This window comes from Eptesicus fuscus, chromosome 20 (genome assembly GCF_027574615.1).
Source record: "Eptesicus fuscus isolate TK198812 chromosome 20, DD_ASM_mEF_20220401, whole genome shotgun sequence".
In the NCBI taxonomy this organism is placed as follows: Eukaryota; Metazoa; Chordata; class Mammalia; order Chiroptera; family Vespertilionidae; genus Eptesicus; species Eptesicus fuscus.
This window is the reverse complement of record NC_072492.1, coordinates 1628686-1652422: the sequence shown is the minus strand read 5'-3', so window position 1 is coordinate 1652422 and position 23737 is coordinate 1628686. Positions and strand designations below refer to the sequence as shown.

General features: G+C 55.9%; 1 protein-coding gene across 4 annotated transcripts; it reads right to left on the bottom strand.

The window, feature by feature from the left end:
* Positions 1-353: 353 nt before the first annotated feature.
* DRG2 (developmentally regulated GTP binding protein 2) lies at positions 354-23230 on the bottom strand. Of its 4 annotated transcripts, none has more exons than XM_008156187.3 (13): positions 23093-23230; positions 17270-17430; positions 11763-11852; positions 11145-11205; positions 9530-9620; positions 8910-8982; positions 8711-8801; positions 7782-7879; positions 7319-7395; positions 6054-6142; positions 5275-5333; positions 1470-1523; positions 354-1121 (listed from the first exon to the last, which is right to left on the bottom strand). In XM_008156187.3, exons 1-13 carry the CDS (start codon positions 23154-23156, stop codon positions 1035-1037), a joined length of 1095 nt encoding a protein of 364 aa, XP_008154409.1. In that variant the 5' UTR covers positions 23157-23230; the 3' UTR covers positions 354-1034. The 4 variants fall into 4 exon arrangements, with proteins under 4 accessions (XP_008154409.1, XP_027987970.1, XP_054565559.1 ...); XM_028132169.2 differs by having other exon boundaries at positions 1486-1523; XM_054709584.1 differs by having other exon boundaries at positions 8910-9056; positions 9538-9620.
* Positions 23231-23737: the final 507 nt, after the last annotated feature.

The following is a 23737-nucleotide window of genomic DNA, read 5'->3' as shown; positions in this document are numbered from 1 at the left end:
CCCCTGCACAGGCCCTGGCACACCCAGGGCTTAGAGAACACCTGCTGCCCCTCCTTGGCACCATGCCAAGACCCTCCAGCCCACCTTCCACGGCAACAGGCTACTGGCTCCCCTATGGGAGGACACATTGCCAGGACTTCTGGGGTTGCTGCCCACCTCAGCAGCCAGGCCTGGTCTCCAAGGCGCAACCCATCCCACGAGGGTCCCGTGCTGCCGGGAACCCATCCCGGAGTCCACATTCTCCCCCGCAGCCCAGGCTTGAGCCCGGTCTGATCATTAGGCTCACTGCTGCCCACGGACCAAACCTGGCGAGAGTTCAGAAAACGTACAAAGTTGACCTCACTCTGAACAGGAACTGTCCTCATCCTTTATTTCAGAGAGAGCCGAGATCAGAGGGCTGAGAGAGAAAATAGCCCAAACCCCGCCGTCCCCCAGGTGTCTGCACAGGCCGGGGCTGCCCTGGGAGGGGTGGCCCTCCAGGACCTGTCAGGCTGTGGAGGGCACGAACTGGGTCTTTAAAACCACTGACCTCTGCTTTCCATCACTGGGCAGCCGGGGGACAGAAAGGGGGACGGGTTTTTGCCCTGGGAGGCCCCTTCCTCGGTGCCAGAGAAGCTGCAGGAGCGGAGGGGCCGAAGTACCCCTACAGTAACACCACCCCCGGGACCCTGGCAGGCCTGGCTCACCCCAGCACTGAGCAGCCGGCAGGCCCTGGCTGGGAAGTAAGGGGGCAGCGTGCTCTCTCTGTGCCCAACCAGGGCTAGGTGCAGGGCGCAGGGGTTCCAAACTCAGAAGCCCCACCCAAGGGGCTAGTCTCATGGGAAAGGCCTCCAGCCCAACCTCAGGCCCCTGCCCTCTCCCTCAGTCCCACACACTCTTCATCATTTGTCTACTGAAGAGATTTCCGGAAAAAGCAGACTTAAGAGACCCCTTCCTGGAATACATGTATTTGTATTCTTCCTGTTTGGGCTTCAGTGTGTCCCACTGGGTCCGACTCCCCAGGGAGACAGGTGGGTGGCCTGGCCCGGCCCAGGCTACTTCTTGACAATCTGGATGACGTCTTCGTGCTCCATGGTGTGGGTCAGGCCCACCCGCTGTGGGCTGTACTTGGTGCTGGTGCCCTGCGGAAAGAGGCAGAGGGCAACGTCAGACTCAGTCCTGATCAAGGCCAAGTCTGGGGAGCTACTACTAGAGGAAGGAGGGGTGTGAACGCCGGAGTCTAAAGCGGGGTATCCCAGCACCAGCGAACACCGCAGGCCTCAGACAGCCGAACTCCCCAGTGGCCTGATCACCTCTGGGTCCTAAAATGAGAGGCCTGTGTCCAGTGTGGGGCAGCATGCACGGGTGGAGTGGGACAGACACAGACTCTAGGTCCCACATGGGAGCACAGGGACGCTGCACAGGAGTGGGGGCACCGTGCTCCCTCCTGCCCCAGGGTGCTGTTGGGCATGCCGCCCACCCTCACTCACCCACACCAGCGCGTACTTGAACTGGCTGGCGAGCGACCGGTGGATGCGGTGGCACTAGTGGGAGGACAGGAGAGTCAGCAGGGAGGTGAAGTTCCATCCATCCCCACCAAGCAATTCCCAAGGCGGGTCCTCACACAGCTCTGGCCTCATCAGGGACACCTGCCCCTCCACACACCTCATCACAGCCAGGTCTGCCAGGGGCTGGGGCCTGGCTGGCTGTCAGTGCCCTCTGCCCACCTTGCCTGACAACAGCCCTGACAGATGCTTTCAGGCCACCACGCCTCAGCCTGGAGTCACCGTGCTTGGTCACTGTCTCTTTCGCCTTCCGCCCACAGCTGTAACCCGGAGCCTCCCACATCACATCACCCACCCTCCACCCTCAGCCTGAGGGCGTCAGCATTCCCAGGTGGAAATGAAGGTCATGGGAACCCCAGCGCTGTCAGGAGGCTGGAGGAGGCCTGGGAGCAGCAGCTCTTCCCTCTGGAGCTGGGCGGGGCAGTGCAGGTGAGCCAGGGAGAAAATGGGGCAACACTGCGTCTCCTCCCACGTGCCACCGCCTCTCAGGCCCTGGTCAGGGACCCAACGCCTCAGCCAGCTGTGTGGGGACAGAGGTGGAAAGGGGGCCTGCAAGAACATTTCCCAAGGAGCCACCCTGATCCGGCCTCTGGGTGAGTGAGGGTGCCACAGCCACCACGCAGCCATTCCCACCCGCCGCTTCCACACCAGAAAGGACACCTGATGGCCCAGAGGTCAGCTCTGCCTGCAAATGGGTGTTAAGTTTTACTCAGTTTGCCCAACAACAAAAGTAAACCCACTGGCAGTTTGCAAAGCCACGTTGCACATAGTCAGTCACAGGGACTCTCCTGGGGCCTGCGAGCTCTGCGAGCACGGGCTGGCGCTCACAAACGCGGCAGGGGCTCTCCTGCACCACAGGCCTCACCAAGCCGTGTAACCCACACTACGGAGCTGCACTGGGCTCTTGCACTGGGGATGAGTAAAAGGTCATGCAAGGCCATCTCGTCAAAACGGGAGCACAGTCCTTTGGGGTGGGAGACTTGCTCCTCAGAGAGCCCTGCATGATGGCCAGGACTCCTTCGCAGGCCAGGCCTTGGTCAGCTCAGTGAAGACACCAGGGCCTGGGCTGGATGAACTACGAAGGCCCTGGAGGGCAGGCAGTCACCCCAGATAAGAACACCGAGGCACAGGGAGGCTGAGTATGGGGAGCTGCGGTATGACCCCAGGGCTGCCTGGCTCCAGTGGCTACCTGGTTCCTCTCTGGGTCTCTGCTGCAGCACCGGGCAGGCCTCTCCATACTTCCTGTGGCACCTGGATGGCAGGTGTCCCAGGAGGGAAGGAGAGTGAGGAGGGGCTAACCCCTGGAGAGCAGGCCTCTGTGGGACAAAGTCCAGGCTCCGGAGCAAGGCCTTCACAGCCCCTCCCCACCCCACTAGCCTCTCTCACCTGCAGCTTTTGACAGCTGATAGCGAACAGTCAGACTCCCCAATTTGCTCCTGCCTCTGGGCCTTTGCACCTGTTATTTCCTACTTTTCTCCCCAGGCGTGGCTAAAACCCCACATCCCCTTGGGCAAGCAGCTGAGGGTCTGAGGGTAGAGGAAACCGCCCCCAAAGGTGCAGGGTGACCCCAGGGAAGTCCAGCTCATGTGGGCACCTGTTAATGGCCCGCTGGATCCCAGCAGGAGACAGTGCAGTCACAGGTTCCTCAACTCCCACACAGAGCTCTGTGGAGTGATTTGAGGGGTCTGGGAGGGTGATCTTGAGTTTCCTAGACTTTGTTCTGCCTCGCAAGTGAGCTTTCAAGGCCAAACTCAGCCCTGTTTGCATCAGCATCTCCGGGCGGCAAAGGCCTAAGGCTGGGCTCCCGGAATAAAAGAAGCACTGAGTGAGACCAGATTGCAGCTCCACTGTCAACAGCTCAGATCCTGAGGAAAAATGAGCTAGACCAGCGATTTTCAACCCATGTGCTGCAGGAATGTTTAAAACACACAATACCCATTTGTCAGGGGCACTGACCTCTTCCCTTCGGTTGTCAAATAAAAAAATGACAACAGCCAACACAATAGCCGTCTGGTGTGAATGAATCAAAATTATACCCTTATTATTATTACTAGAGGCCCGGTGCACGAAATTCGTACCCGGGTGTGGGTGGGGTATCCCTTGGCCCAGCCTGCACCCTCTCCAATCTGGGACCCCTCTCACAATCCAGGACTGCTGGCTCTAACCGCTCCCCTGCCAGCCTGATTGATGCCTAACTGCTCCCCTACTGGCCCGATTGCCCCCTAACTGCTCCCCTGCTGGCCCAATTGCCCTAACTGCCCTCCCATGCAGGCCTGGTCCCCCGCAACTGCCCTCCCCTGCAGGCCTAGTTGCCCCCAACACAGCCCTCCCCTGCAGGCCTGGTCCCTCCCAACTGCCCTCCCCTGCTGGCCACTTTGTGGTGGCCATCTTATGTGTTGGAGTGATGGTCAATTTGCATATTACCTCTTTATTATATAGTATTATTATTTTAATTAAACCTCAGTTGAGGATATTTCCATTGGTTTTTAGGGAGAGTAAAAGAGAGAGGGAAAGACAGAGAGAAACACACTGATTGGTTATCTCCTGCACGAGCCCTGACCAGGGCCCAGGCTGGGGAGATGCCTGCAACCAAGGTACTGGAATTGAACCCGGGACCCTTTGGTCCGCAGGCCGATGCTCTATCCACTGAGGTAAACCGGCTAGGGCAATTATACTTTGGTCAGATCGGCAAAAACTGTATTTTTTGGTGTGCTGCAGAATTTAGTAATTAATTACTTTATGTGCCACGAGATGGAAAAGGTTGAAAATCGCTGAGCTAGAGGAAAACAAAAGCCCAAGAAGATGGCTGTGTGACCTGGAGTATCGTCCTGGGCTCTCAGGCTAACACCTGCTCTTCCACGTCCCAAGGTCCCTTCCCTGAAAGATGGTACAGAGACACCCAGGGGAGAGGTGACCCTGTGCCTCTGAAAGAGCTGCAGACACAGAAGGGCACCTTCCTCTCCCGGACCCACAGGCCCACCCAGAGCCCTGTCTAAGGCCTTTGCACACACTCCCCGGCTGGAGGGCTTCTCCTAGGCCCAACTCCTCGGTCGGTCCTGCGTGGTCGAGAGGACCCCTCAGGTCACCTCCTCTGAGGACTCCTGGCCTCTCTAGACTTGGTGCCACCCCTCCCTATTTGCTGTCCTCTCTTCACTCCTCACCCTCATGTGTGACTGCTTGGCTCTGAGATTGGGTATCTGGCATCTGTTGACCCCAAAGGACCCTAGTTCTGGCAGGAACTGGGTCTACTTTGTTGATGCTCAACAGATAGTGTTGAGTGAAGAAAGCATTCAAAGCCACCTCTGGGTGAGGGCAGGCTGTGGGACCAGGGAGGGGCAGGACATGCTGGGGATGCATGGGGACCCGAAAACCAGCAGGGGCCAAGGGCAAGGAGGTGCAACTCTGAGTCCCAGGCCTGTGTGGGGAGACACGACTTAAAGTGGACACAGGAACACCCAGGCAGTAGCCGCTGTGACAAAGCACCCTGGTGGCTCTGAGGAGCCCACAGCACGGACTGCCAGGACTGTGGTTTCCAGGACAGCTGCCACGTCCCAGGCAGATGCGAGTGTCATGCACACCCAACTGCTGTGGGCAGCACCATTCTGGGCCCAACACCAGGGCCTGCCCACGGCACCTCCCACTGCAGCCTGTCCAGGACTTCAGGCAGGGCCTTACTTCCAGGGGCAGAGAGCTCCATGAACCCCCACCCAGGCAGGTCTCAGGAACTCACCACATGCTCCACGGAGGCCCCTCTCCGGAGGATGATGGCGTCTGTGAAGTCTGGCCTCTCTGCACAGGTAGAGATGGGGTGGGTGTGAACCAGCCATGGCCCCACGCTACATGGTTCCTTCCCACAGGGAACAGAGGCCCTTCCAGGCTCCAGCCTTAGGCTAGCCTCCCCCTTCATTTAGCATACCCTCATTGTAGAGCCCCATGCAATCTCCTACAACCTTGACCTTAATACAGATCAAAATAAATCCAAGTCCAGGATTCAAACTGCCTGCAACCCAGTCAGCCACGAGAGTCCCAGCTGAGCCCTGTGAAGCACCTGGAAAGAACTGGCAAGATGTGACAGCTGCTGGCATCCAGTCAGGGACAGCTACACAGCTGCCCTTGCTTACAAGGTCAAGGTCAATGAAAATTGCCAGAACTCAGCAGCTAGGTCCCTGTGGGGTGGGGGCACGGGAAAAGTTCTTGTACGTGCAGTCACCTACAGTCCTGACAAGGGGCCTGCCACTGTTGGGGGAAGTCGGGAGGGGTTACTGCTGTAGCTGTGGGGGACTCAAGAGCAGCTTCTATCCCACTGCCCCTCCCCCGGCCCCACCAGGGCACCCTCAAGACTAGTAGCCCCAGAATTTGGCATTCTTGGTCACAAGGGCTCAGGCTGAGGTCTCTACCAGCCTGGGGTAGAGGTCAGTGCCAGTTCTGAGATGGGAGAGGGTGGAGATGTGTACAACACAGGCTGGGCTCTGGGTGGGGCTGACTGTTGGCTGAGGCTGCTCGACTCACGTCCTCTCTTCTTGGTGTAGATGCAGGTCAGAGCCAAGTATTCCCAAAGCATTTCCAGCAAGTAGTCCAGGTTCAGCTTCATGCCACAGCTGCCAGGGAGGGAGGTGGCAGTCAGAAGAGCCTGTGGGCTCAGGGGCCAGGGAGCGCTGCTCTCTCACTATGGCTGGGCAGAGGCACCAAGGCATGTGGCCCACTGGAGCCTGTGAGCACCAAGCTCCAGCTGGTGGCTGCGTGACCTTCAGCGCCAATGCCTCTAGTCAGCAATCAGACCACGCCAGCAGAGCTCAGCGTCTCCCTGGGGCCATAGCTGCTCTCTGCATTCGACACAGGGACCTGCTGTGTGGGACTGGTGCGGGGCTGTGATGGGATGGAGGACAGAGGACTATCCAGAGCTTGCCTCCTCCTGAGAGGTGGGAGGGGCTTCCAAGTGCCCAGGGCAGCCCCGCAGGGATTTCAGCACCAGGGGTCAGGGTGGGGCTGGCTGTGGTCATTTACACTGTCTTAGCTGCACCGGTCCTGCCCTCCGAAGCTGTTCTGAGCCTGATGAGCAGGTAACAATGCTCTCACAGCCCACAGACGGGCATAAGAGTGCCTGGGGTGTAGCAGGAGGTGGAGAGGAGCCGAGCTGTTCTAGGGAGGGAGTTGGCTTTGCTGCTCTTTGCAGCAGCTGGCAATGCCCAGGAAATGGTCCTTGTAGCACTTGCATCCCACCATTTGCACAGTCACCCCCACCTGGTCCCTGAGCATCTTCCTCCCCATCAGCTAAGCCCCACTGTGAAGCTACAGAGCACCTTGTTTGAGCTGGAAACCAGCAACGTGGAAGCCACGAGTCAGTGATGACAGGAAGTGAGTGCAGGAGGCCCCAGAACCCGCCCCTCAAGGACAGGGAGCCATGGTCAAGGATGGCTGCGTCCACCTAATAACTCCAGCTCCCTCTCCCCTCTGCTCTGTGCTGAGAGCCACATCATCCCAAGTATCAGGAGCACCGGCTTATAGCTGGGCTTCCTGGGGGACTGAGTTTAACAATACATTATGAAGACTCGTAACCATTCTTAACCACTTCCCTTGATGGACAAAATACATTTTCTTAACCAGAACCCACCCCACATTACCCACACTGCCCATCATTCAGGGTGGGACTGAGCTAAGGTCACCAGCAATTGGGAGGGTCTCCTCTGCCGAGCTGTGTGCGGAGGAGGTGGGGGGGAGGCGGCAGGGAGGCCTCACTGATGGGCTCACCCCCAGAAAGGATGGCAGAGCCTTACCTGATGACCACGCTGTTGGGTTTCCGGGCCAGGCGATCCACTTCTTCCATTGAGATCTGGTCAATTTTGTTATAAACCTGGGATTGAAAGGTGGAGGTGGGTGATGGGGAAGGAAAGAAACAAGAGGACTGGACAGGGCCCCATGTAGCCACAGCCCTGCCTGAGGTTCCTCCCTCTGCACACCGCGGCTCGGGGGCTGATGCAGAGCATCCTCCCTCCCCCACGCAGTGATGCGGAAAGCTGAAAGGGCTGGGCCGCCAGTGCTCCCAAAAGGAAAGGCTGGGCCAGAGCCCACGTCAGTGAGACGTGTGCGACTCAAGGAGCCGTGGGGAGAGGGGAGGAGGGTGGAGACTGCTCTGTGCCTCGCAGAAGCCCGCCCCCGGTCTGAGTCAAGGAGGCTCAGGAAGTGTGGCCTGGGGCCAGGCGCCCCTCCACAGGACAGGGGCGGGACTTGTACACTTACATACAAGCAGGGCATGTACACCCGGTTGCCCACGATCACGTCGATGAACTCGTCCGGGGAGCAATCCTCTCGGAAGAGCACTTCTGCATTGAAGATCTCTGAGGGGCTCGGGTTAAGGGCACAGTGTGCACTGGCAGCCCCTGGTGCCTGACAGCCCATCAGGAAACAGACTGGCGAAAGGGACCTGGGAGGCCCTCTCTGCTCGCACGGTTTTACAAGATTTTAAAGTCTGGGGAGCCCCTCCTTCTTCTTTTCAAAAGAAGCCACAATACGTAAAAACTCCAATCACCAGTTCAAATCTTCACTGTTGGGCAAGAAAGTCTACTTGCCAGAACCCCCGAGCGCCTCAGAGGAGCCGGCTTCAGTGCCAGGAGCAGCTGAGAGCTCTGGTCTCACTGACCGGCCCCACGAACTCTCCTCTGGTGCATCCTGCCTCCGCTTGCACACCTCCAGTGACGTGACGAGGGCTTCGCCACCTCGAAGGGGCCCTGTTCCCTCATGAGCTTTCCCTGTGCTGAGCTCGCCTTTGCCTCTGCCGTCCTGTCCTCTGGAGTCCCAGAGCCCGCCTGTCCCCCCAACAATACCTAGCAGGTGTGCACAGGCCCCTGGTCTCCCTGAGGCTCCTCCAGACCAGGAGGCCGTGTCCCAGGAGGCTGTTTTCCTTGCTGTCCCCTCGCCCTCCCAGAGGTGACTGGCTGCCACAGCACCTAGCAGTCGTCCAGGAGCCAGGAGACCAGTCTAGGGCGTGGCTGTCTGGCAGCCCGGATCTCAGTGAGCAGGAGGCGGAGGCAGCAGCACCCCATGCTGCGGCTGCAGCTTTCTCAGCGCCTGCTCGGTGCATCAGGAGGCCTGGGAGAGTCTGCTGTGACCCGGGGCCACAGGGCCTCAGGCTCCGGGGCCCTCCCGCATCGCTCCTTCAGGAAGGATACTGTACTCGTGCAGGATCAGCTGCACCAGCTTCTCTGAGCACTGGGTCAGCGTGACTGTCGAGTTGAAGGAGATGCCACCGCCTTTCTTGGGCTGGAGGAGAAGGGAGAGCTGCTGATAAAGGGTCGGCTGCGACTGCCCACATGCTCAGATCCTGCTGATGCAGTCCCCGCCCCGCAGCCTGCAGGTGACGGGCCTTACCTTGAAGTAGATGTTAGGCTTGTGCTTGTTGAGGCGGATGCCCACCGACTCCAGTTCCTTCTCCAGCAGAGACCTGGGCAGAGCCCCCATGGCCTTCACAGGTGCCCAGAGGCAGGCTGAGCAGCTTCCATGTAACAAAGGAAGCCCCTGCCCACCCAGGACAACACCCTCCTCTACACGCCCCGTGCAACCTGGACCTTCCTTCCCAACAACCCTGGGCTGCAGACGATCCTCTGGGCCCTCTGTCTAGTCCATGGCAGACTGGCCAGGTCTGCAGTCACTGGGCAGAGGCCGGGGCATGAGCAAGGGTTCTGTTACTTGGGGCTGGGCTTCTGGCAGCGACTAGGGCACTGGCTTCCGCAAGTAGGAGCCAGAGCCAGGCCATGTTCCTTTGGCCATGAACGGCCAATGTGGCCGGGACTCCGGCTGCGAGCTCCAGCCCCGATGCTGGAGGCGAGCCTCCTGGAGAGGACGCACCAGGCAGAGTGCACGGGGTCAGCCTGTGGACAGTCCTGCCGCTACTGCCATGCAACAGGGCCCAGCACCACTCAGACCGTCCGCCATGAGCTCCAGGGCCTTCCCAGACACGTCAGCCTGCCCCCCTATCCCACCCCGCGGACCTCTGCACCTCTCCCTTGGTGGCATCCAGCATCATGATGACGACGTCAGCTGTGCGTGCCACAGCAATCACCTGCCGGCCACGGCCTTTCCCTGGACAGGCAGAAGGGTCATGGTGACACAGTGACAGGCAGGTCCCATGTGACCCCCACCCATCCCTCAGCACCCAGACTCCTGTCCTTTACAGACCTGCCATGGGGTCTGCCACCTGCCACCTCCAGGCTATGATTTCTTTGGCATTTTTTTTTTAATTGAGATGCTCTCTTACTTGTGGAGACTTGTTTTATAAGAAAATTCAACATCACTACCTGAGGAGGGGTGACATCCTCCCCCAGGCCCTGTGCTAAGAGCTTCATGAACATTTACTCATTTGATTCTCAAAACTATCCCATATGATTGGTGTTATCATGCCCATTTTACAGGTGAGAAAATTGAGGCTTGGCTTAGAGACACTCAATCAGTTGCCAACGAACACAAAGCAGTGTGGTGCCAGGACTTGGACCTATCTGCCCCGTCAGGAAAACAGGGCGACAGAAGGCCCCCCCGGGCAGCAGGATCACAGACCGCCCAGGAGGAGGTGCTTCAGGGATGGCCACGGAGAGGCCAGGCCTCATTAGTGCCAGATGACCAAAGAAGTCAGGATCCTCACCAGTGCCGAAGTTGGGGACCAAAGCTGCAAGGCTCTATGCAGTGTGGGTTTCAACTATGCCCTGCCCCCTTCTGAGAATGAGGGTGACATCCACTCCCCGACTGCCTCTTGCCTCCAGCTGGCGCACTTTCCACAGGTGGCCGGACCCCCTCAGGCCCCTCAGATGCTGGCTGGGATGGCATGGGGACCATCACCACCACTACCAAATTCAAACCAGCAGGACCTCAATGCCATGGTGACACAGGGCATGGGAAGGCACTAGGAGAGATGGCACTGGGCACCTAGGGAGGAGGCCCACTGCCAGCCCAAGCAGGCTGCACACAGGCAGCTCCATCCCAGCCTGCCACTCAGCAGCTGAAGAGTCAACGAGGCAGACCCTGTAGCTCGCTGCCCAGCGCTCCTCCTGGCTATGGAGAGGAGATGACGGCGCTCCCTAAGCCAAGGGCTGTCTGAGCATTAAGTGGGATAACGGTCAGCACAGAGCCCAGAATTTAGCAAGTGCCGAATAGCCAGCAGCTGTAACCATCGCTGCAAATACTAGATGCAGCCACCTGCCACCAGAAGCCATAGGCATGTTCCCATCTCAAAAAAGACCCCAAAAACCTGAAAGAACAACAACAACAACAACAACAAAAACCCCAAACAACACAGGACAGGACTAGCAGCCTGAGATCAGCTGAGAAGTGTCCGTCCCTCCCAGGGCAGTGGAGCACAGGGAGGGGAAGCGGGCTCGAGCCTGGCTGCTGAGCTGTGCAACCTTGGCAAGTCATTTCACTGCCTCAGTTTCCTCGGCTTTCAGATGGGTTTCTCAGGACTGTAATGGGCCAGAGTCCCGTAAGTACAGAGCACTGAGCAATGTGAGGGATTGTGAGCCCCACCCGTCAACCCTCAACAGCCACACCCAACCTCCATAGTGAGGTGTGCTGCATCCTGAGCGGGAAGGCCGGCCCTGGGTGCCCAGTTCGCACCTTGTGCTGCGCCTTCGATGATTCCAGGAAGGTCCAAGAGCTGGATGTTGGCTCCTTTGTACTAGGATGCAGAAGAGAGGACGGTGAGGTGAGGAGGGCCGCTGGCAGGGCCTACCTGAACCCAGGACACCTACAACAGCCTGCAGCGAGGGGCTGCTGAACCCCAGGGCCAGCCTCCATGGCCATGTCTGAGCCTCGTCACTCACTGTGAGCTGAGCCACCTAGAGGAGAGCTCTACTTTACAATCCCACAACACTCATCCCAGCTGGGAACGGCTCTTCACAGATAACGTGCTTCACCATGAGGCTCACGGCTACAGAACCCGGCCGCACACGGCTCCGAAGCTTCACAGGAAACAGGATCCAGCCATGCAGAAACAAGTGACCGAGCTGGGGGGCGTGGGCAGCGGAGCACAGGACGCCCGGAGATCTGCCACACACTGGCCTGTTCCTGGGACCAGTTGGTGTTACAGGATGGGCCAGGCACCTGTGGGGTCTCAGCAGCCAGAACCCCCGGAGGCGCCAGTGCCTCAGGGCACACCGGCTCAGGACAAACACACAACTGAAAGCACAAGCACACGCCCTTGCCCCTCCTGGGATCCGGCCAACTCCAACTTACCTCAATGACCCCGGGGATACACGTCAGGGTGGTGAATTCATAGGATGCAGCTTCGCTGGCTGTGGAGGTCATTAGGCTCAAGAAGGTGGACTAGGAGGAAAAGCAAGTCATTGCATGAGTCTTGTCCCAGCTCCCTGGAGAAGCCCCGGGCTGCAGGCAGCAGGGGGCTCCCCCCTCACCCGTTAGCGACTGGGGATATGTGAAGAGAGCAATAGCTGGGAAGTTGGCTCAGGCCCCGCCAAGGTGGAGATGGGCACCAGAGGACCCTGTTCCTCGGCGGTCCAAGTCTCTCTCAGGTGGACACAGGGACCTTCTTCTCAGTGGGTTCTTCCCTTAAGTCAGAGGCCATTCCCAGCTCCACAAAACCCTTCACCATCCCGGGCCCCAGAGAACTCCAAGCAGGCGACAGCCACGGCACTCCGAGCGGCCGCTCCCCTGGGAGAGGCGAGATGTGCCGGGAGAGCCTGACCTTTGGGTAGACAAAGCCCGGCGGGAGGGAGGGGCGAGCTGGAAAGAACCTGGTGGGACACTTACACCCAAGTCCGCTGTGGGAATGGGGCTGCGGCTTGGCTAGGAGACCCCGCCTCTGCTGGGGGACCCTGGGCAAGAAAGTACACCCTCTAAGCTTCAGTGTCCTCATATGCAGAGTGGGCATCCATTCCATCTATCTTGAGGGACTGCATGGGGATTAATAGAGATAAGGCACGTGGTCTACTGAATCCGGGGCACAACCAGTGCTGGATGCTGAGGCCCAGAACACAAGCAAAGCAGTGGGCAGCGCCAGGAGAAAGCCCAGCCCTGGCCTCAGGCGCCCATCTGGCCAGCACGGCACCTGAGACACAGTTCCGACTGGGATAGTGCTGCCTAGATCTGGAGCTGGTGCCCTCTGGACTCTGCCCCTCGCTGGCAGGCAGGAAGGCTGGGGCACACCTCCCTCACACACCCTCAGACTGAAACCTAGAATGGGGCATGTGAAGGAAACAGGCCTCAAATCCAGAAACTCTCTGCCCTGGGGACCTCCTGAAGGTGGGCGGTGGGGGAGTAGAGCAATGGCCCTGAGACACTGAATGGTGCTCCACCCCCCACCCCCCGCATCCAGTTTGGTCTCTGCCAGAGAGGCCTGGGCCTCCCATGGCCGGAGAACCTGAATTCCTAACAGGGAGGCGGGATCTGGCCACAGGTCCCAGACACCAAGGGGCACGGACCTTGGAAACTATAGAGTGACTTCTCTCAGCCTGAGCTTCTCACCTGGAAAGGAAGTCTTTGGTAGGATGGAAAGTAAAATCGAAAGAAAAGACTAAAATTAATGAGCCCATAATAACACCTGAAGAGTTGAAGCCTGGAATCCTCACTTGTCACCTGCGGGACAGCTGTGAGCTCAGCATCTGTCCTGCCTTTCCAGGTGAAACTTTTTCAGAGGAACCAGCTGCCCACCTGGAGGAGGGAGCTGCTACATTACAAGGCACATGAGCTACCAAGTGAGGAAGGAGTAAGAGAACTAGAAAACAGCTACTTTACAAACACTCACAAAACCCCAGGCAAGCACAGGTCACTGGGCCCAAGCCACTAAAAGGATGCTGACAGGGCCTGATTTCTGCGAGCTGCCCAGCAGCACCCTGCAGGTGACTTCCCAGGGTTCTGGTGTGGGGGACATAGCTACACGCAGGGGGACACAGGGTGCGCTCCCCTTAGCGCGGTGGCCCTGAAATGCAGCTAGCCCTCGGGGGTCTTCAGCCATGCCCATCATCCACTCGTGAACCTAGCCAACAGTCTGGCCCCAGCTCCCGGGAAACAGCAGAGTCGGACAAGCTGCAGCACACCTGGAGGAAGCAAGCAGACCCCGGAACACAAACATCCCGTCAGGCAACGGGCCTGGTCTCTTCGGCGAGGCAGGCTCATGACCGAAGGGGCTGGTCTGGGTTAAAGCAGCCTTCGTGACAACACACAGGGGCTACATGTGGCCACAGCGGATCCTAGTTTAGGAAGACCAGTTGCAATGGTCATTTTGGGGTAATTACTGATTAGAATGTAGTCTGGGCATTAGATGATCACTGGGTCACTGTTAATTTTGTTCGGTATGCTATGCCAATTTGTGGCTAAGCAGGACATTTTTCTTACTCATTGGAGATACAAGCTTAAATATTTAGAGGTGGAGGGCCATAAAGCATGACACCTGTCATTTACTCCCAAATGGTTGTCAAAACAAAAACAACCTCCCCCCACACACAGAGAGAGCAATATGGCAAAATGCCAGTCAGTGATGCATCCAGAGAGAGGGCAGATGTACTTGTTCTTCCACCTCTTATGCCTGTTTGAAATGTTTATTATATAGAATTGGGAAAAATGAGAAAGAATAAAAAAGACAGGAACCTGGAAGCATGCCAGGATTGAAGCCTGTGAGGGGACTGGGCCTGCAGAGGGCACACTTGGGGGAAGTCCCACCCTCTTGGGCAGGAGGGGCTCCTGCAGCAGAGGTCTGCTCCTTTGCGCTTCCTAAGGGGCAGCCGCCCAGCAAACAGAACAAACCTTCCAGTCAGGCTTCCGAGCCTCTTTCTCAAGCACCTCTTCATTGCGGATGCTCCACATTCTTTCCTCTCCCCCCATTCTTTACTGCGCCCCCTTCTCCGAAGCAGGTGGAAGGCTTCCCACTCACTGCCTAGGCATGCTCTGCCATGGGGCAGGGTGTAGCGAGCTTGCTTTTGGGTGAAGGCAGGAGCAGGAGTCACTGCCACTGAAGTGTGAAGGCCGCCTGAGCGAGGCCCATTAGCACTGGGAGCTTCTCTGAATCATGTCAGTCAGTCCAGTACCCTGCAGTGCAGCACCCCTTCACTGAGGTGGCTCCACCCCTCAACCCCCGCCTCTGGGGTGAGGGTCCTTGCCCTCTGCCAGGAATCCTTCCATGCCCCTTGACCCCTGGCTGGGCCCACCCATGTCTTGGGGGCACTGCAGAACCTCTGTCTCTCTGCAGATGAGGCAGATCCCTGCCCTAGGTCTCCGCAAAGCTATGAATCTGTGGCCAGAGGCCTGGTCTGGGTCTCAGCAACCACATGCCTGCAATGTTCCCAGGGACCCCGGGAGCGGCTGGGGAGTCCCGCCTCCCCTCCCCGGGGGTCCAGAAGCAGCTGGGCGGGTCCGGCCACACACCCCCAGTTGCCGATCTCTGGGAGCAGCTGAGCGGCCCGGCCATGCCCCCCCTGGTTGCCGATCTCCTCAGGGACCCCCGGGAGAGGCTGGATGGGCCCGGCCACACCCCCCCCCGGGTTGCCAATCTCCCTAGGGACACCTGGGAGCGGCTGGGCGGGCCCGGCCACGCCCCCCTGGGTTGACGATCTCTCCAGGGACCCTCGGGAGAGGCTGGGCCGGCCAGGCCATGCCCCCCGTTTTGCTGATCTCCCCAGGGACCCCCGGGAGCAGCTGGATGGGCCCGGCCATGCCCCCCCAGGTTGCCGATCTCCCCAGGGACCCCCGGGAGCGGCTGGGTGGGGTGGCCACGTCCCCCCGTTTTGCCGATCTCCCCAGGGACCCCCGGGAGCGTCTGGGCAGCCCGGCCTCGCCTCCCCAGGGCAGCGATCTTCCCAGCAACCCCCGGAACTAAGAGGACTGGTTGCCGCCATCTTGATCTTCTCAACGGCTGGATAGGCCACCTGGAGTCCCGCCCCCCAGCCTCCCGCTGGCCCAATCGTGGGCGTAACGGAGGTGCGGTCAATTTGCATGTTTCTCTATTATAAGGTAGGATAACTTTGTTTTTAGCTTGAATAATAGGAAAGATAAACTTAACTGTCTGACCTTGCAAGCTAGCCATCTAAAGGGGCTGATACACTGATACTGATATTAATTCACATATTCTGCCAAGTGTTTGTTCATCCAAGATTACAAGTGTCTATATAGATATGATATGTACTCAAAGTTACAAGTTGTCTGTATAGATATGACAGGTGTTTGTTAGATACGATATGTATTTAAGGTTACAAGCTGTCTTACACAAAGAACTAGAAGGATATAAAAAGGAAATACTCCCTCCTGTGTTTGTTCAGAATGTGACAGAGGTAATCTGCTCTGAACCTGCACGCAATAAAGATGACTCCTAACTAATTGGCTCATTAGGCGTCTTGTCCAGCTCGCTGATTCGCGATACAACAAAATAAAATGGGAGAGAGGAGACAAATCTCATGTATGAACTCTGAATAATTTGTGTAGCTACACTCCCTCAAAAAGGTGGAACTAACTCCTCCCCTTAGTGAGCTGCACATAGTGCCATCCCTTCTAAGAGGACACGAGAACAAGAGAAAAAGCCTGAGTTCACAGAGGAGAAACCTGACAAACTCGCCCTCACCAGGTGGTCAAGGTCAACATCAACTGATGATGTGAGAAAAATGGCACTTCATTCCTGTGACATTCCTCCCGCAAACCCATCTGCATATATAAAAGGCTAAGTGACAGTGTAAGCATGAGACAAGGTCAGACAAACTCCAGTGGAGAGACGTTCTCCAATACCGCACTAGCACTCCTCAAGATGGCCAGTCATCCAGCCAAGGCCGGCCTTGGGACAGGACCACTGAGCGCAGCGCGGGCTCCCGGGGCAGGAAAACAGAACTCTGCTCCGGCCGGGCGTGGGGCATGAAGGAACTCTGTGCTGGCTTGGCAGCTTCTTTGTAAATCCTTGACTCTTAAAAAGCGGGGCAGCTCAGTCCCTTTTCTGCTCAAAACCCTTCCATGAGGTTTACCTTACTCCCCACTCAAATATTAAGTATGAATTTCACACTAAACTCAAACCTGGTTCTTAGGCCCACGCTCAACCACTGAGCCAGGCCGGGCTGAGCCTTTCACACTAAACTAAGAAGCTTACAGAAGAAACCTAAAAAACTCTGCAGTGGCTCCTGCTTCACCCTATTTCACTCAAGGCCAAAGTTGTATGACACCTGCAAGGTCATCCACCCTCTGTAATTTGTCTCCCACTGCTGCTCACTTAGACCCGGCTGCCTGGCTCCCTTAAACACAACAAGCAAGCCCCCACCTACGGGCCTTTGCACCCACCGCTCCCTCTGTCTGGGATGTTCCTTCGCAGGGCCCTGCAAGCTTCTGCACTACCTTCAGGCCTCTGCTCAAATCCCTGCTCACCAGGCAGCCTTCCCCAATCCCAACCAGAAACTGGCAGGACCACAGGCCCCACCCGCCATTAGCTGACTGTCTTTTCTCCCCCGAGAGGGGACGTCCGTGTGGGCCGGGACAGAACTCTCTCACTCCCTGCTGCACCTCTAGCAGCTGGCACACCGTGCACACTCAATGAACGTGCACAACGGATGAGTCACAGACAGAATGGAGCTATTTCTGCTAAAGTGGAAAGAAAGTTCTCCATGCTAGGATGATACAGGGGTGGGCCTGATTATGGGGGAGGCTGTGTCTTCTCTGTCCCTGGAGCTAATCCAGAGGGACAGGGAGAAGAGCCAGTCACTCCGAAAGGAGACAACCTGCCTTCCTCCCCAAGGCCCACCATGACCATCACTGACCTTACCCACAGAGGGAAATCCGATCAGTGCCACACGGGCGTCGCCCGACTTCATGACATCGAAGCCCTCTCCTTTGGATGAAGCCGATTTGGATGGTTCCAGGAGCTGGGCCCGATACTTGGCCAGTTTTGCTTTCAGCAAGCCCAGGTGATATTCGGTGGCTAATAGACAAAAAGCAAGACAGAAGGTAAGTGTCTAAAGTATCCAAGCCTCCCTCCACAAAAAAATAAATAAATAAATAAATAAAATAAAGTATCCAAGCCCTGTGAGTCAGGTGGGGTCTCACACACCACCGAGTGCTAGCCGGGAATGTCAGACCCAATGGCAACCCATGTGAAGATCAGGAGAGAAAAACACCATCCCTGTGCTGAAAATGCCCCCTTGGTGTAGGGAGCGGCTATAGGGTTAAGCCTTGGACTGACCTGTTGGCAAAGCCACAAACAAGTCCCAGCTTAGAGGGCACAGCCCTCTTAAGCCTGACCTTATGACACTCCCTAGATCAGGGGTCCTCAAACTTTTTAAACAGGGGGCCAGTTCACTGTCCCTCAGACCGTTGGAGGGCCGGACTATAGTTAAAAAAACAACAACTATGAACAAATGCCTATGCACACTGCTAAGTCGGCTGCTAAGCAGGACAGGCAGCGGCGGCAAAAACACCCAGCGGGCCGGATAAATGTCCTCGGCGGGCCGCATGTGGCCCGCGGGCCGTAGTTTGAGGACCCCTGCCCTAGATCTTTCCTGGGTAGCTAATGGGCTGTGGGAGGTGCAGCAAGTGCTGCCAAAACAAGTGAAACTCATAAGAACATGATAACTATGGTAACCACTACCTTGTTTACCTCTGGCTATAAAATAAAGCATCAGCTTGCAGTCTGGATCTTTTCTGTGGTCTCAGCCAGGCACAGAAGATCCACCTAGACTCAGCTTTATTCTCTTTGTCTGTCTTTTCTTCATCCTTCACTGGCCCCCCTCAGGCTTACCAAACCCTTGGCTGTGCTGGCGCGGCACACCTTGGCTGCTCACTTCACCTGTATATAAAAAGGCTGACTGTCGGACTGGTTGCTATGACGTGTACTGACCACCAGGGGGGCAGACACTCAACTCAGGAGCTGCCGTGATGCGCACTGGCCATTTAAAAATAAATGGCACCACAGACCCAGTACCAACAAACCAACACTCGGCTTCCTCCAAGTGTGACACAGGCCCCGCCACCACCCCGGAGCGACACCCCACCAAATCACAGCTGATGCTGCCAAGACCCCATGGCGCAAAATGCGGCCCACAGCCCAGCCCGGAAACTGTCGCTGTGGGCGCCGGGTAATGAAGTCACACAGCAATGCCCGGCTTCTTTTCCCTAGCAACTAGCCTTCTTAAAATTTCTTTAGCCCAGGAACACAACTTGCTTTATAGCCAGGTGCAAACATTTCAAAATTTGACCAAATGTCTGTGAAGCATTTTCACGTGCCTCATCTCATTTGATCCTCACAGAAGTCCTGGAGTAGGTAGATAGGAGACTCGGTGGAATCCTATTTTCTTTTCATTAGCCGGAAAACGGAGGTTTAGAAAGCTTAGAAACTTGACCCGACTGAAAAGAAGAAACGGTGGACCTTGAAAATGACTTCAGGTTTTCTCACTGCGCAGAATATAGTCAAACACTGCTGCAGTTAAATATTTTACCCTCTGTTCTCCCTGCGTGATCTACAATAATAATCTGCTCGTGTTAATATTTACTGCTGTGTTGCTGACAATTACCTGAAAGAGAAGTTGGGGTGCTTCACTGGGCTGGAAAAAGTTTAGTTACATCAGAAAGCAGGTCTAATTAAGCAAGTTTATTCTATATCTATAGAAGGCTAAGTTGACTCACACATTTGCGATACATATAAAGCTCTCGCTGGCACCAATCGCACACGAGTGTTTCGATCTGTCATTGTCGATCATGTATTTGGTTGACACTTCTATTATAAAGGGCGAATAGCGATATTAAAATATGTCTTCTAATGAATTAATTTCCTTTCAATGTGCACGAAATCCATTCACCAGGCCACTAGTCTTATATAATAAAACCCTAATATGCAAATCGACCAAACAGCGGAACAACCTATCGCTACAATGTGCACTGACCACCAGAGGGCAGATGCTCAACCAGAAGCTGGGCTCACGGCTGGTGAGTGCGTGAGAATGAACAAGTCATCTTTTCTGTCAAAGAACAGTTTAGACAGCCGCCATTTTGGACTGCATGACTCGGCAGCCGCCATGTTGGCCACATGGCTTGCAGCTCCCCTGGGGGCTGCCATCTTGGAACAGCAAAGGCCAACCCCTCCCTTTGAATTAATCAATTGCAAAAGACTGCGCCTGAGTTCCAATCAAGAGTAAGGGACAGGTCATGTGCGTCAGGGGTTACAAAGCCGAGCAGACTGCTCGGTGTGCGCGTGCTTCCAGGCCATGTGTGCGCACCCTTCTACATATAAGTAAAGATGTTTTGCCTGCTGCCTAGCTCCTGAGTATGTTTTGTGTTCTACCAGGACCCCTGACTTGGGGGGCTCACCTTATTTCTAACAAGTGCAGCAGCGGTGGCGGAAGCCTCTCTGGGGGTCCTGGACTGTGAGAGGGCGCAGGCTGGGTTGAGGGAACCCCCCGCCCCCCAGTGCATGAATGTCGTGCACCGGGCCTCTAGTTTATAATAAAAGTGAGTCTCCTTATTGAGGCCTCGAGACCCCATGTCAGGGGTTCTCAGTGGATCCAGCAACACACCCTGAGAGTTTTCTAGAAATTCCTAGGGATGTTTTCCATTGTCATTCTGATGGTGAAGCCAACTGCCCTACCAGGTGTGAGTCAGTCTAGCACAGTCAAGAGTTGTCCTGTGTCCCACATGACTTTTCATGTCCCAAAGACATCCAAAGAGAAAACCTGGTTAGGGTCACAGGAGCCTGAAATCTAACTGCTTCACACACACACACACACACACACACACACACACACACACACACAGGGATTTTCTGCAGTGTGAATAAACGCTGAAATTTCCAGGAATGCAACTCCTGTTCGTGTTCAGGGAAGACTAGAGCATGTTTTGTTTGAAACTTTACCTAGAGCTGCTCACCATCTTGGGATTCTATGCCACCAACAGTGAAATCCCTTGCAGGGAGGCACTAACACAATATACCTGCACTGCCAGCATTGTGTCGGCCACACCCCCATTCCACCCAGAGGTACAAGCTTCATTATCACTTCATTATAACTTGGCTGTGGCCCAACATTTGCATATTGAAATACACGGTATTTTTATTATAAATTACTTTCCTTTTCCCCTCCTTTATATTACTACTAGGGCATTATATTGCTATTTTTCAAGTTCTTTGTGTACGAAAGTTATACTATTGATGGGGAATCACATTTCAGAACAGTAAAGAGGGTATTACAAAGTCTTTGCTATAAACGGAGGCTGGGACTGACATTAAGAAGCAGGGCCCTAGGTGACCTGGTCCCCAGCTACTTCAACAACATCTCTTACCACTCCGCTTTTCTTTACTACATTCCAGCCACGGCTTTCTCAGCGTATGCTGACCCCATTCCTGCCTCTGGACCTTTGCATTTGCTATTCCTTCCATTTAAACTTTATCTTCGCAGGGCTTACTCCTTCTCAACATTCAAGGCTCAACTCAAATGTCACCTCTTCAAGGAAGTCTCCCCTACCAGTCTTGGGGGACAGTGTCATCCAGAGGTCCACCCTGCTGTCACTGGTCATTTTGCTTTGGGTAAATTACTTAATCTTCTTGTGCATTAGTTTCTTAACCTGCAAAATAGGGATGTTAACAATAACTACTTCCCTGGATTTCTATAAGGCTTAAAGAAAGCACTAAGAACATGTCTAGCACATAGTAAGCACCCAATAAAAGTTGGTGATTATTACTATCTACAGTAACCCCACCTCTCTCTAGTCCCTCTGCCTCAGTCCTGATTATTGTCTGCATGGCTCTTACCACTATTCAAAATGTCTTGTTTCTTGAGTCCCCCGCCTCTAACAGGGTAGGGACTGGGACTGCCGAAGTTGTACCAGTTGTACCCTCAGCTTCTCGCACAGGGTACGTACAGGGCAAGCGCTCAGGAAATGTTTTACTAAGCAAATGAGTGAACTGGTGACAGTGAGAAACGGTCAAGAATGGATTCAGCATTAGTCAGGTTGACATGGTCCTTCCTGTCATCCCAGCTCATCAGATTCTGAGCATCCCTGAAAGGAAGGACTAGATCTTAATCACCTCCACTGTCCTTCACCTCGGCTAACGCGGGAGCATCTCTCGCCTCCCCTAAGCCTCCCTGCTCCTTTGTGTCCAGTAGATGATACTCCACTGGGGAACCGGAGAGGGAACTTCTAAAAACAGAAATCAGACTACATCTCTCCTGCTTCACACCCTCCACTGGCTCCCACTGCCCTCAGAACACAAGGCAGACTTGGCCCAGGACCTACACGGTGCTACATGATTGGCCCTCTCCTTTCCCATCACTGCACTCCAGGCCCAGATCTTTCGATCCTTAAACACACCAAGTTTCCTGCCTTGCGGCCTTTGCACCAACTGTTACCTCTGCATGCAAAAACGCTGGTCTCCGTTCAAATGTTCCCTCCTCGTGGTGGTCTTTTCTGATCAGTCCCCACCCCTAACACTCTGGTTTGTCTTCACAGAATTTATTGCTGAAATTATCTTGTCTGTTTAGTTACTGATGTACAGACTGTCCACTGGAAGGTCAGCTCCACGAGGGCAGGGATGCCACACAGCAAGGGCTCAGTAAAGATTTACAGAATGAACACATGATAGATGCCCCCCAACTCCTTAGTCTTCAAAACTAAATGGAGCCACGGAGGAGAGATCAGCCACCCAGCATTCCTTGCTTCTTGCTCCTGCAACCCCACAGCAGGTCTGGCTGGGCACTGGGCTTTCCCACCTTGACCAATCGTATCCCCCACTGATTCCAGACCCTCCTTCTGATATAGACTGTTCTCACTGTCCCATGAATACAGCGTGCTCAGAGACTCCCTTGCCTTTGCCCCCCACCTGGAATACCCTTCCCTCCAGCTCTAGTCCCACCTCCTCCTGGAAGCGTCTAGGTGTCACCATTCTTGTCTTCTCACCTCTGAGCTCCTCCCGCCCTTACAATCTGAAGCCCAGATGTGATGCTTCATTATGTGCTTTCACCACGTTGGAAGGTTTACTTTCGATACTGGGTGCTCGCCATGTGCCTAGTGCTCTGCACACGCTACCTAGTGTAACAGCTGCGAGCGAACCTGTGGGGAGGGTTATTCTCTCCGAGAGCAGATGAGGACCTTGAGGCTAAAAGAGGTGAAGTGACTTTCCAAGGTTTCACAGCAGGTAAGGGGTGGAGCCAGAGTTCAAAGCCAGGTCCGCCCGATTCCGGAGTCCAGACCGCCTCCTCTACTCCACCCAGGGTCTCGGCTGCTGGGTGAGTTTACCTTTGAGAGGTCTCCTCCCAGACTTCCCAGCACAAAAGGGGAGAGCGCCAACGCCCCGAGCCCGGCCCCGAGGAAGCCGGGGTTCCAACCCTGGCCCTGCCTCTCTCTGGGTCAGATGCTGGCGCTGTGGGTGGGGTTTCCCCACTCAGTCTCTGCTCTGTCACCACCTGGCCTGGCGCTGACCAGCTCTCTCGGGGGTCGTTTGCAGGCAGCCGGGCGTGGGGCCCGATCCCGCCCGGCCCTGCCGGCCTCGGCACCGGCGGGCGCTTCTCCGCGGCCTCGGCCGGCCCAGCGCTGCGCTGGCGGTTCCCCATCTCACAGACAGGCCAACGGAGGCGGAGGGCCCCGGCGGCCACGCTCACCCTTGTTCTTCTGCGTCCGAGCGATCTCCTTCTCGATCTCAGATATCTTCTCCAGGATCCCCATGGCCGCGCTCTGCTCAGAGCGCCAGACTCGGCGGCGGTTCCAGAACCCCGGCCCGCGGCGGCCGCGCAGCGTGTGCCCGGAAGCCTACGATTACAGCGTCCTCCGGCGCCGGCGCTCGGCTATTCCGAGTCCGGGCGGGCGCTGTGGAGCGGAGTGCCCGACACGATTGGTTCCGCCTCTGGGCTGGGGGCCCGCTGGGATGGCTGGGACCCCGCTAGGCGGGAAGGGACGGGCATGCGACACTGGACCAGGGCTAAGGTGGGCAGGGGTCGGGCTTGGGAGACAGAGGGGATCTTCGGGGATGAACTCTAATCGGACGTAAAGAAAAGAAGCTGAGCTCTTATTCTATGTCGAGGTTAAAAGTGGGTCCCCCTTACCACATTAACCAAGTGCTCCACCTTAGCCGTCCTCTCTACCATCAGGTACCTCCTGATATGATGTAGTATGAAGCAGACAACATTTCCTATGTGGAATTCTTGCAAAAAAAACACATTGAATTTAGAAACAAGGAGACATAAGACAAATCTAGAAGTGGTACATTCTGTAAAACAAGTGGCCTGAGATCTTCAAAATTATAAATG

Coding starts and splice junctions, on each gene's coding strand:
- DRG2 (XM_054709584.1), bottom strand. CDS start 23,156: ATGGGGATCCTGGAGAAGATATCTGAGATCGAGAAGGAGATCGCTCGG. Junction 17,431..23,092: donor TCGGACGCAGAAGAACAAGG/GTGAGCGTGGCC, acceptor TTTGTCTATTAG/CCACCGAATATCACCTGGGC. Junction 7,880..8,710: donor GCTGATCCTGCACGAGTACA/GTATCCTTCCTG, acceptor CGAGCCCCTCAG/AGATCTTCAATGCAGAAGTG.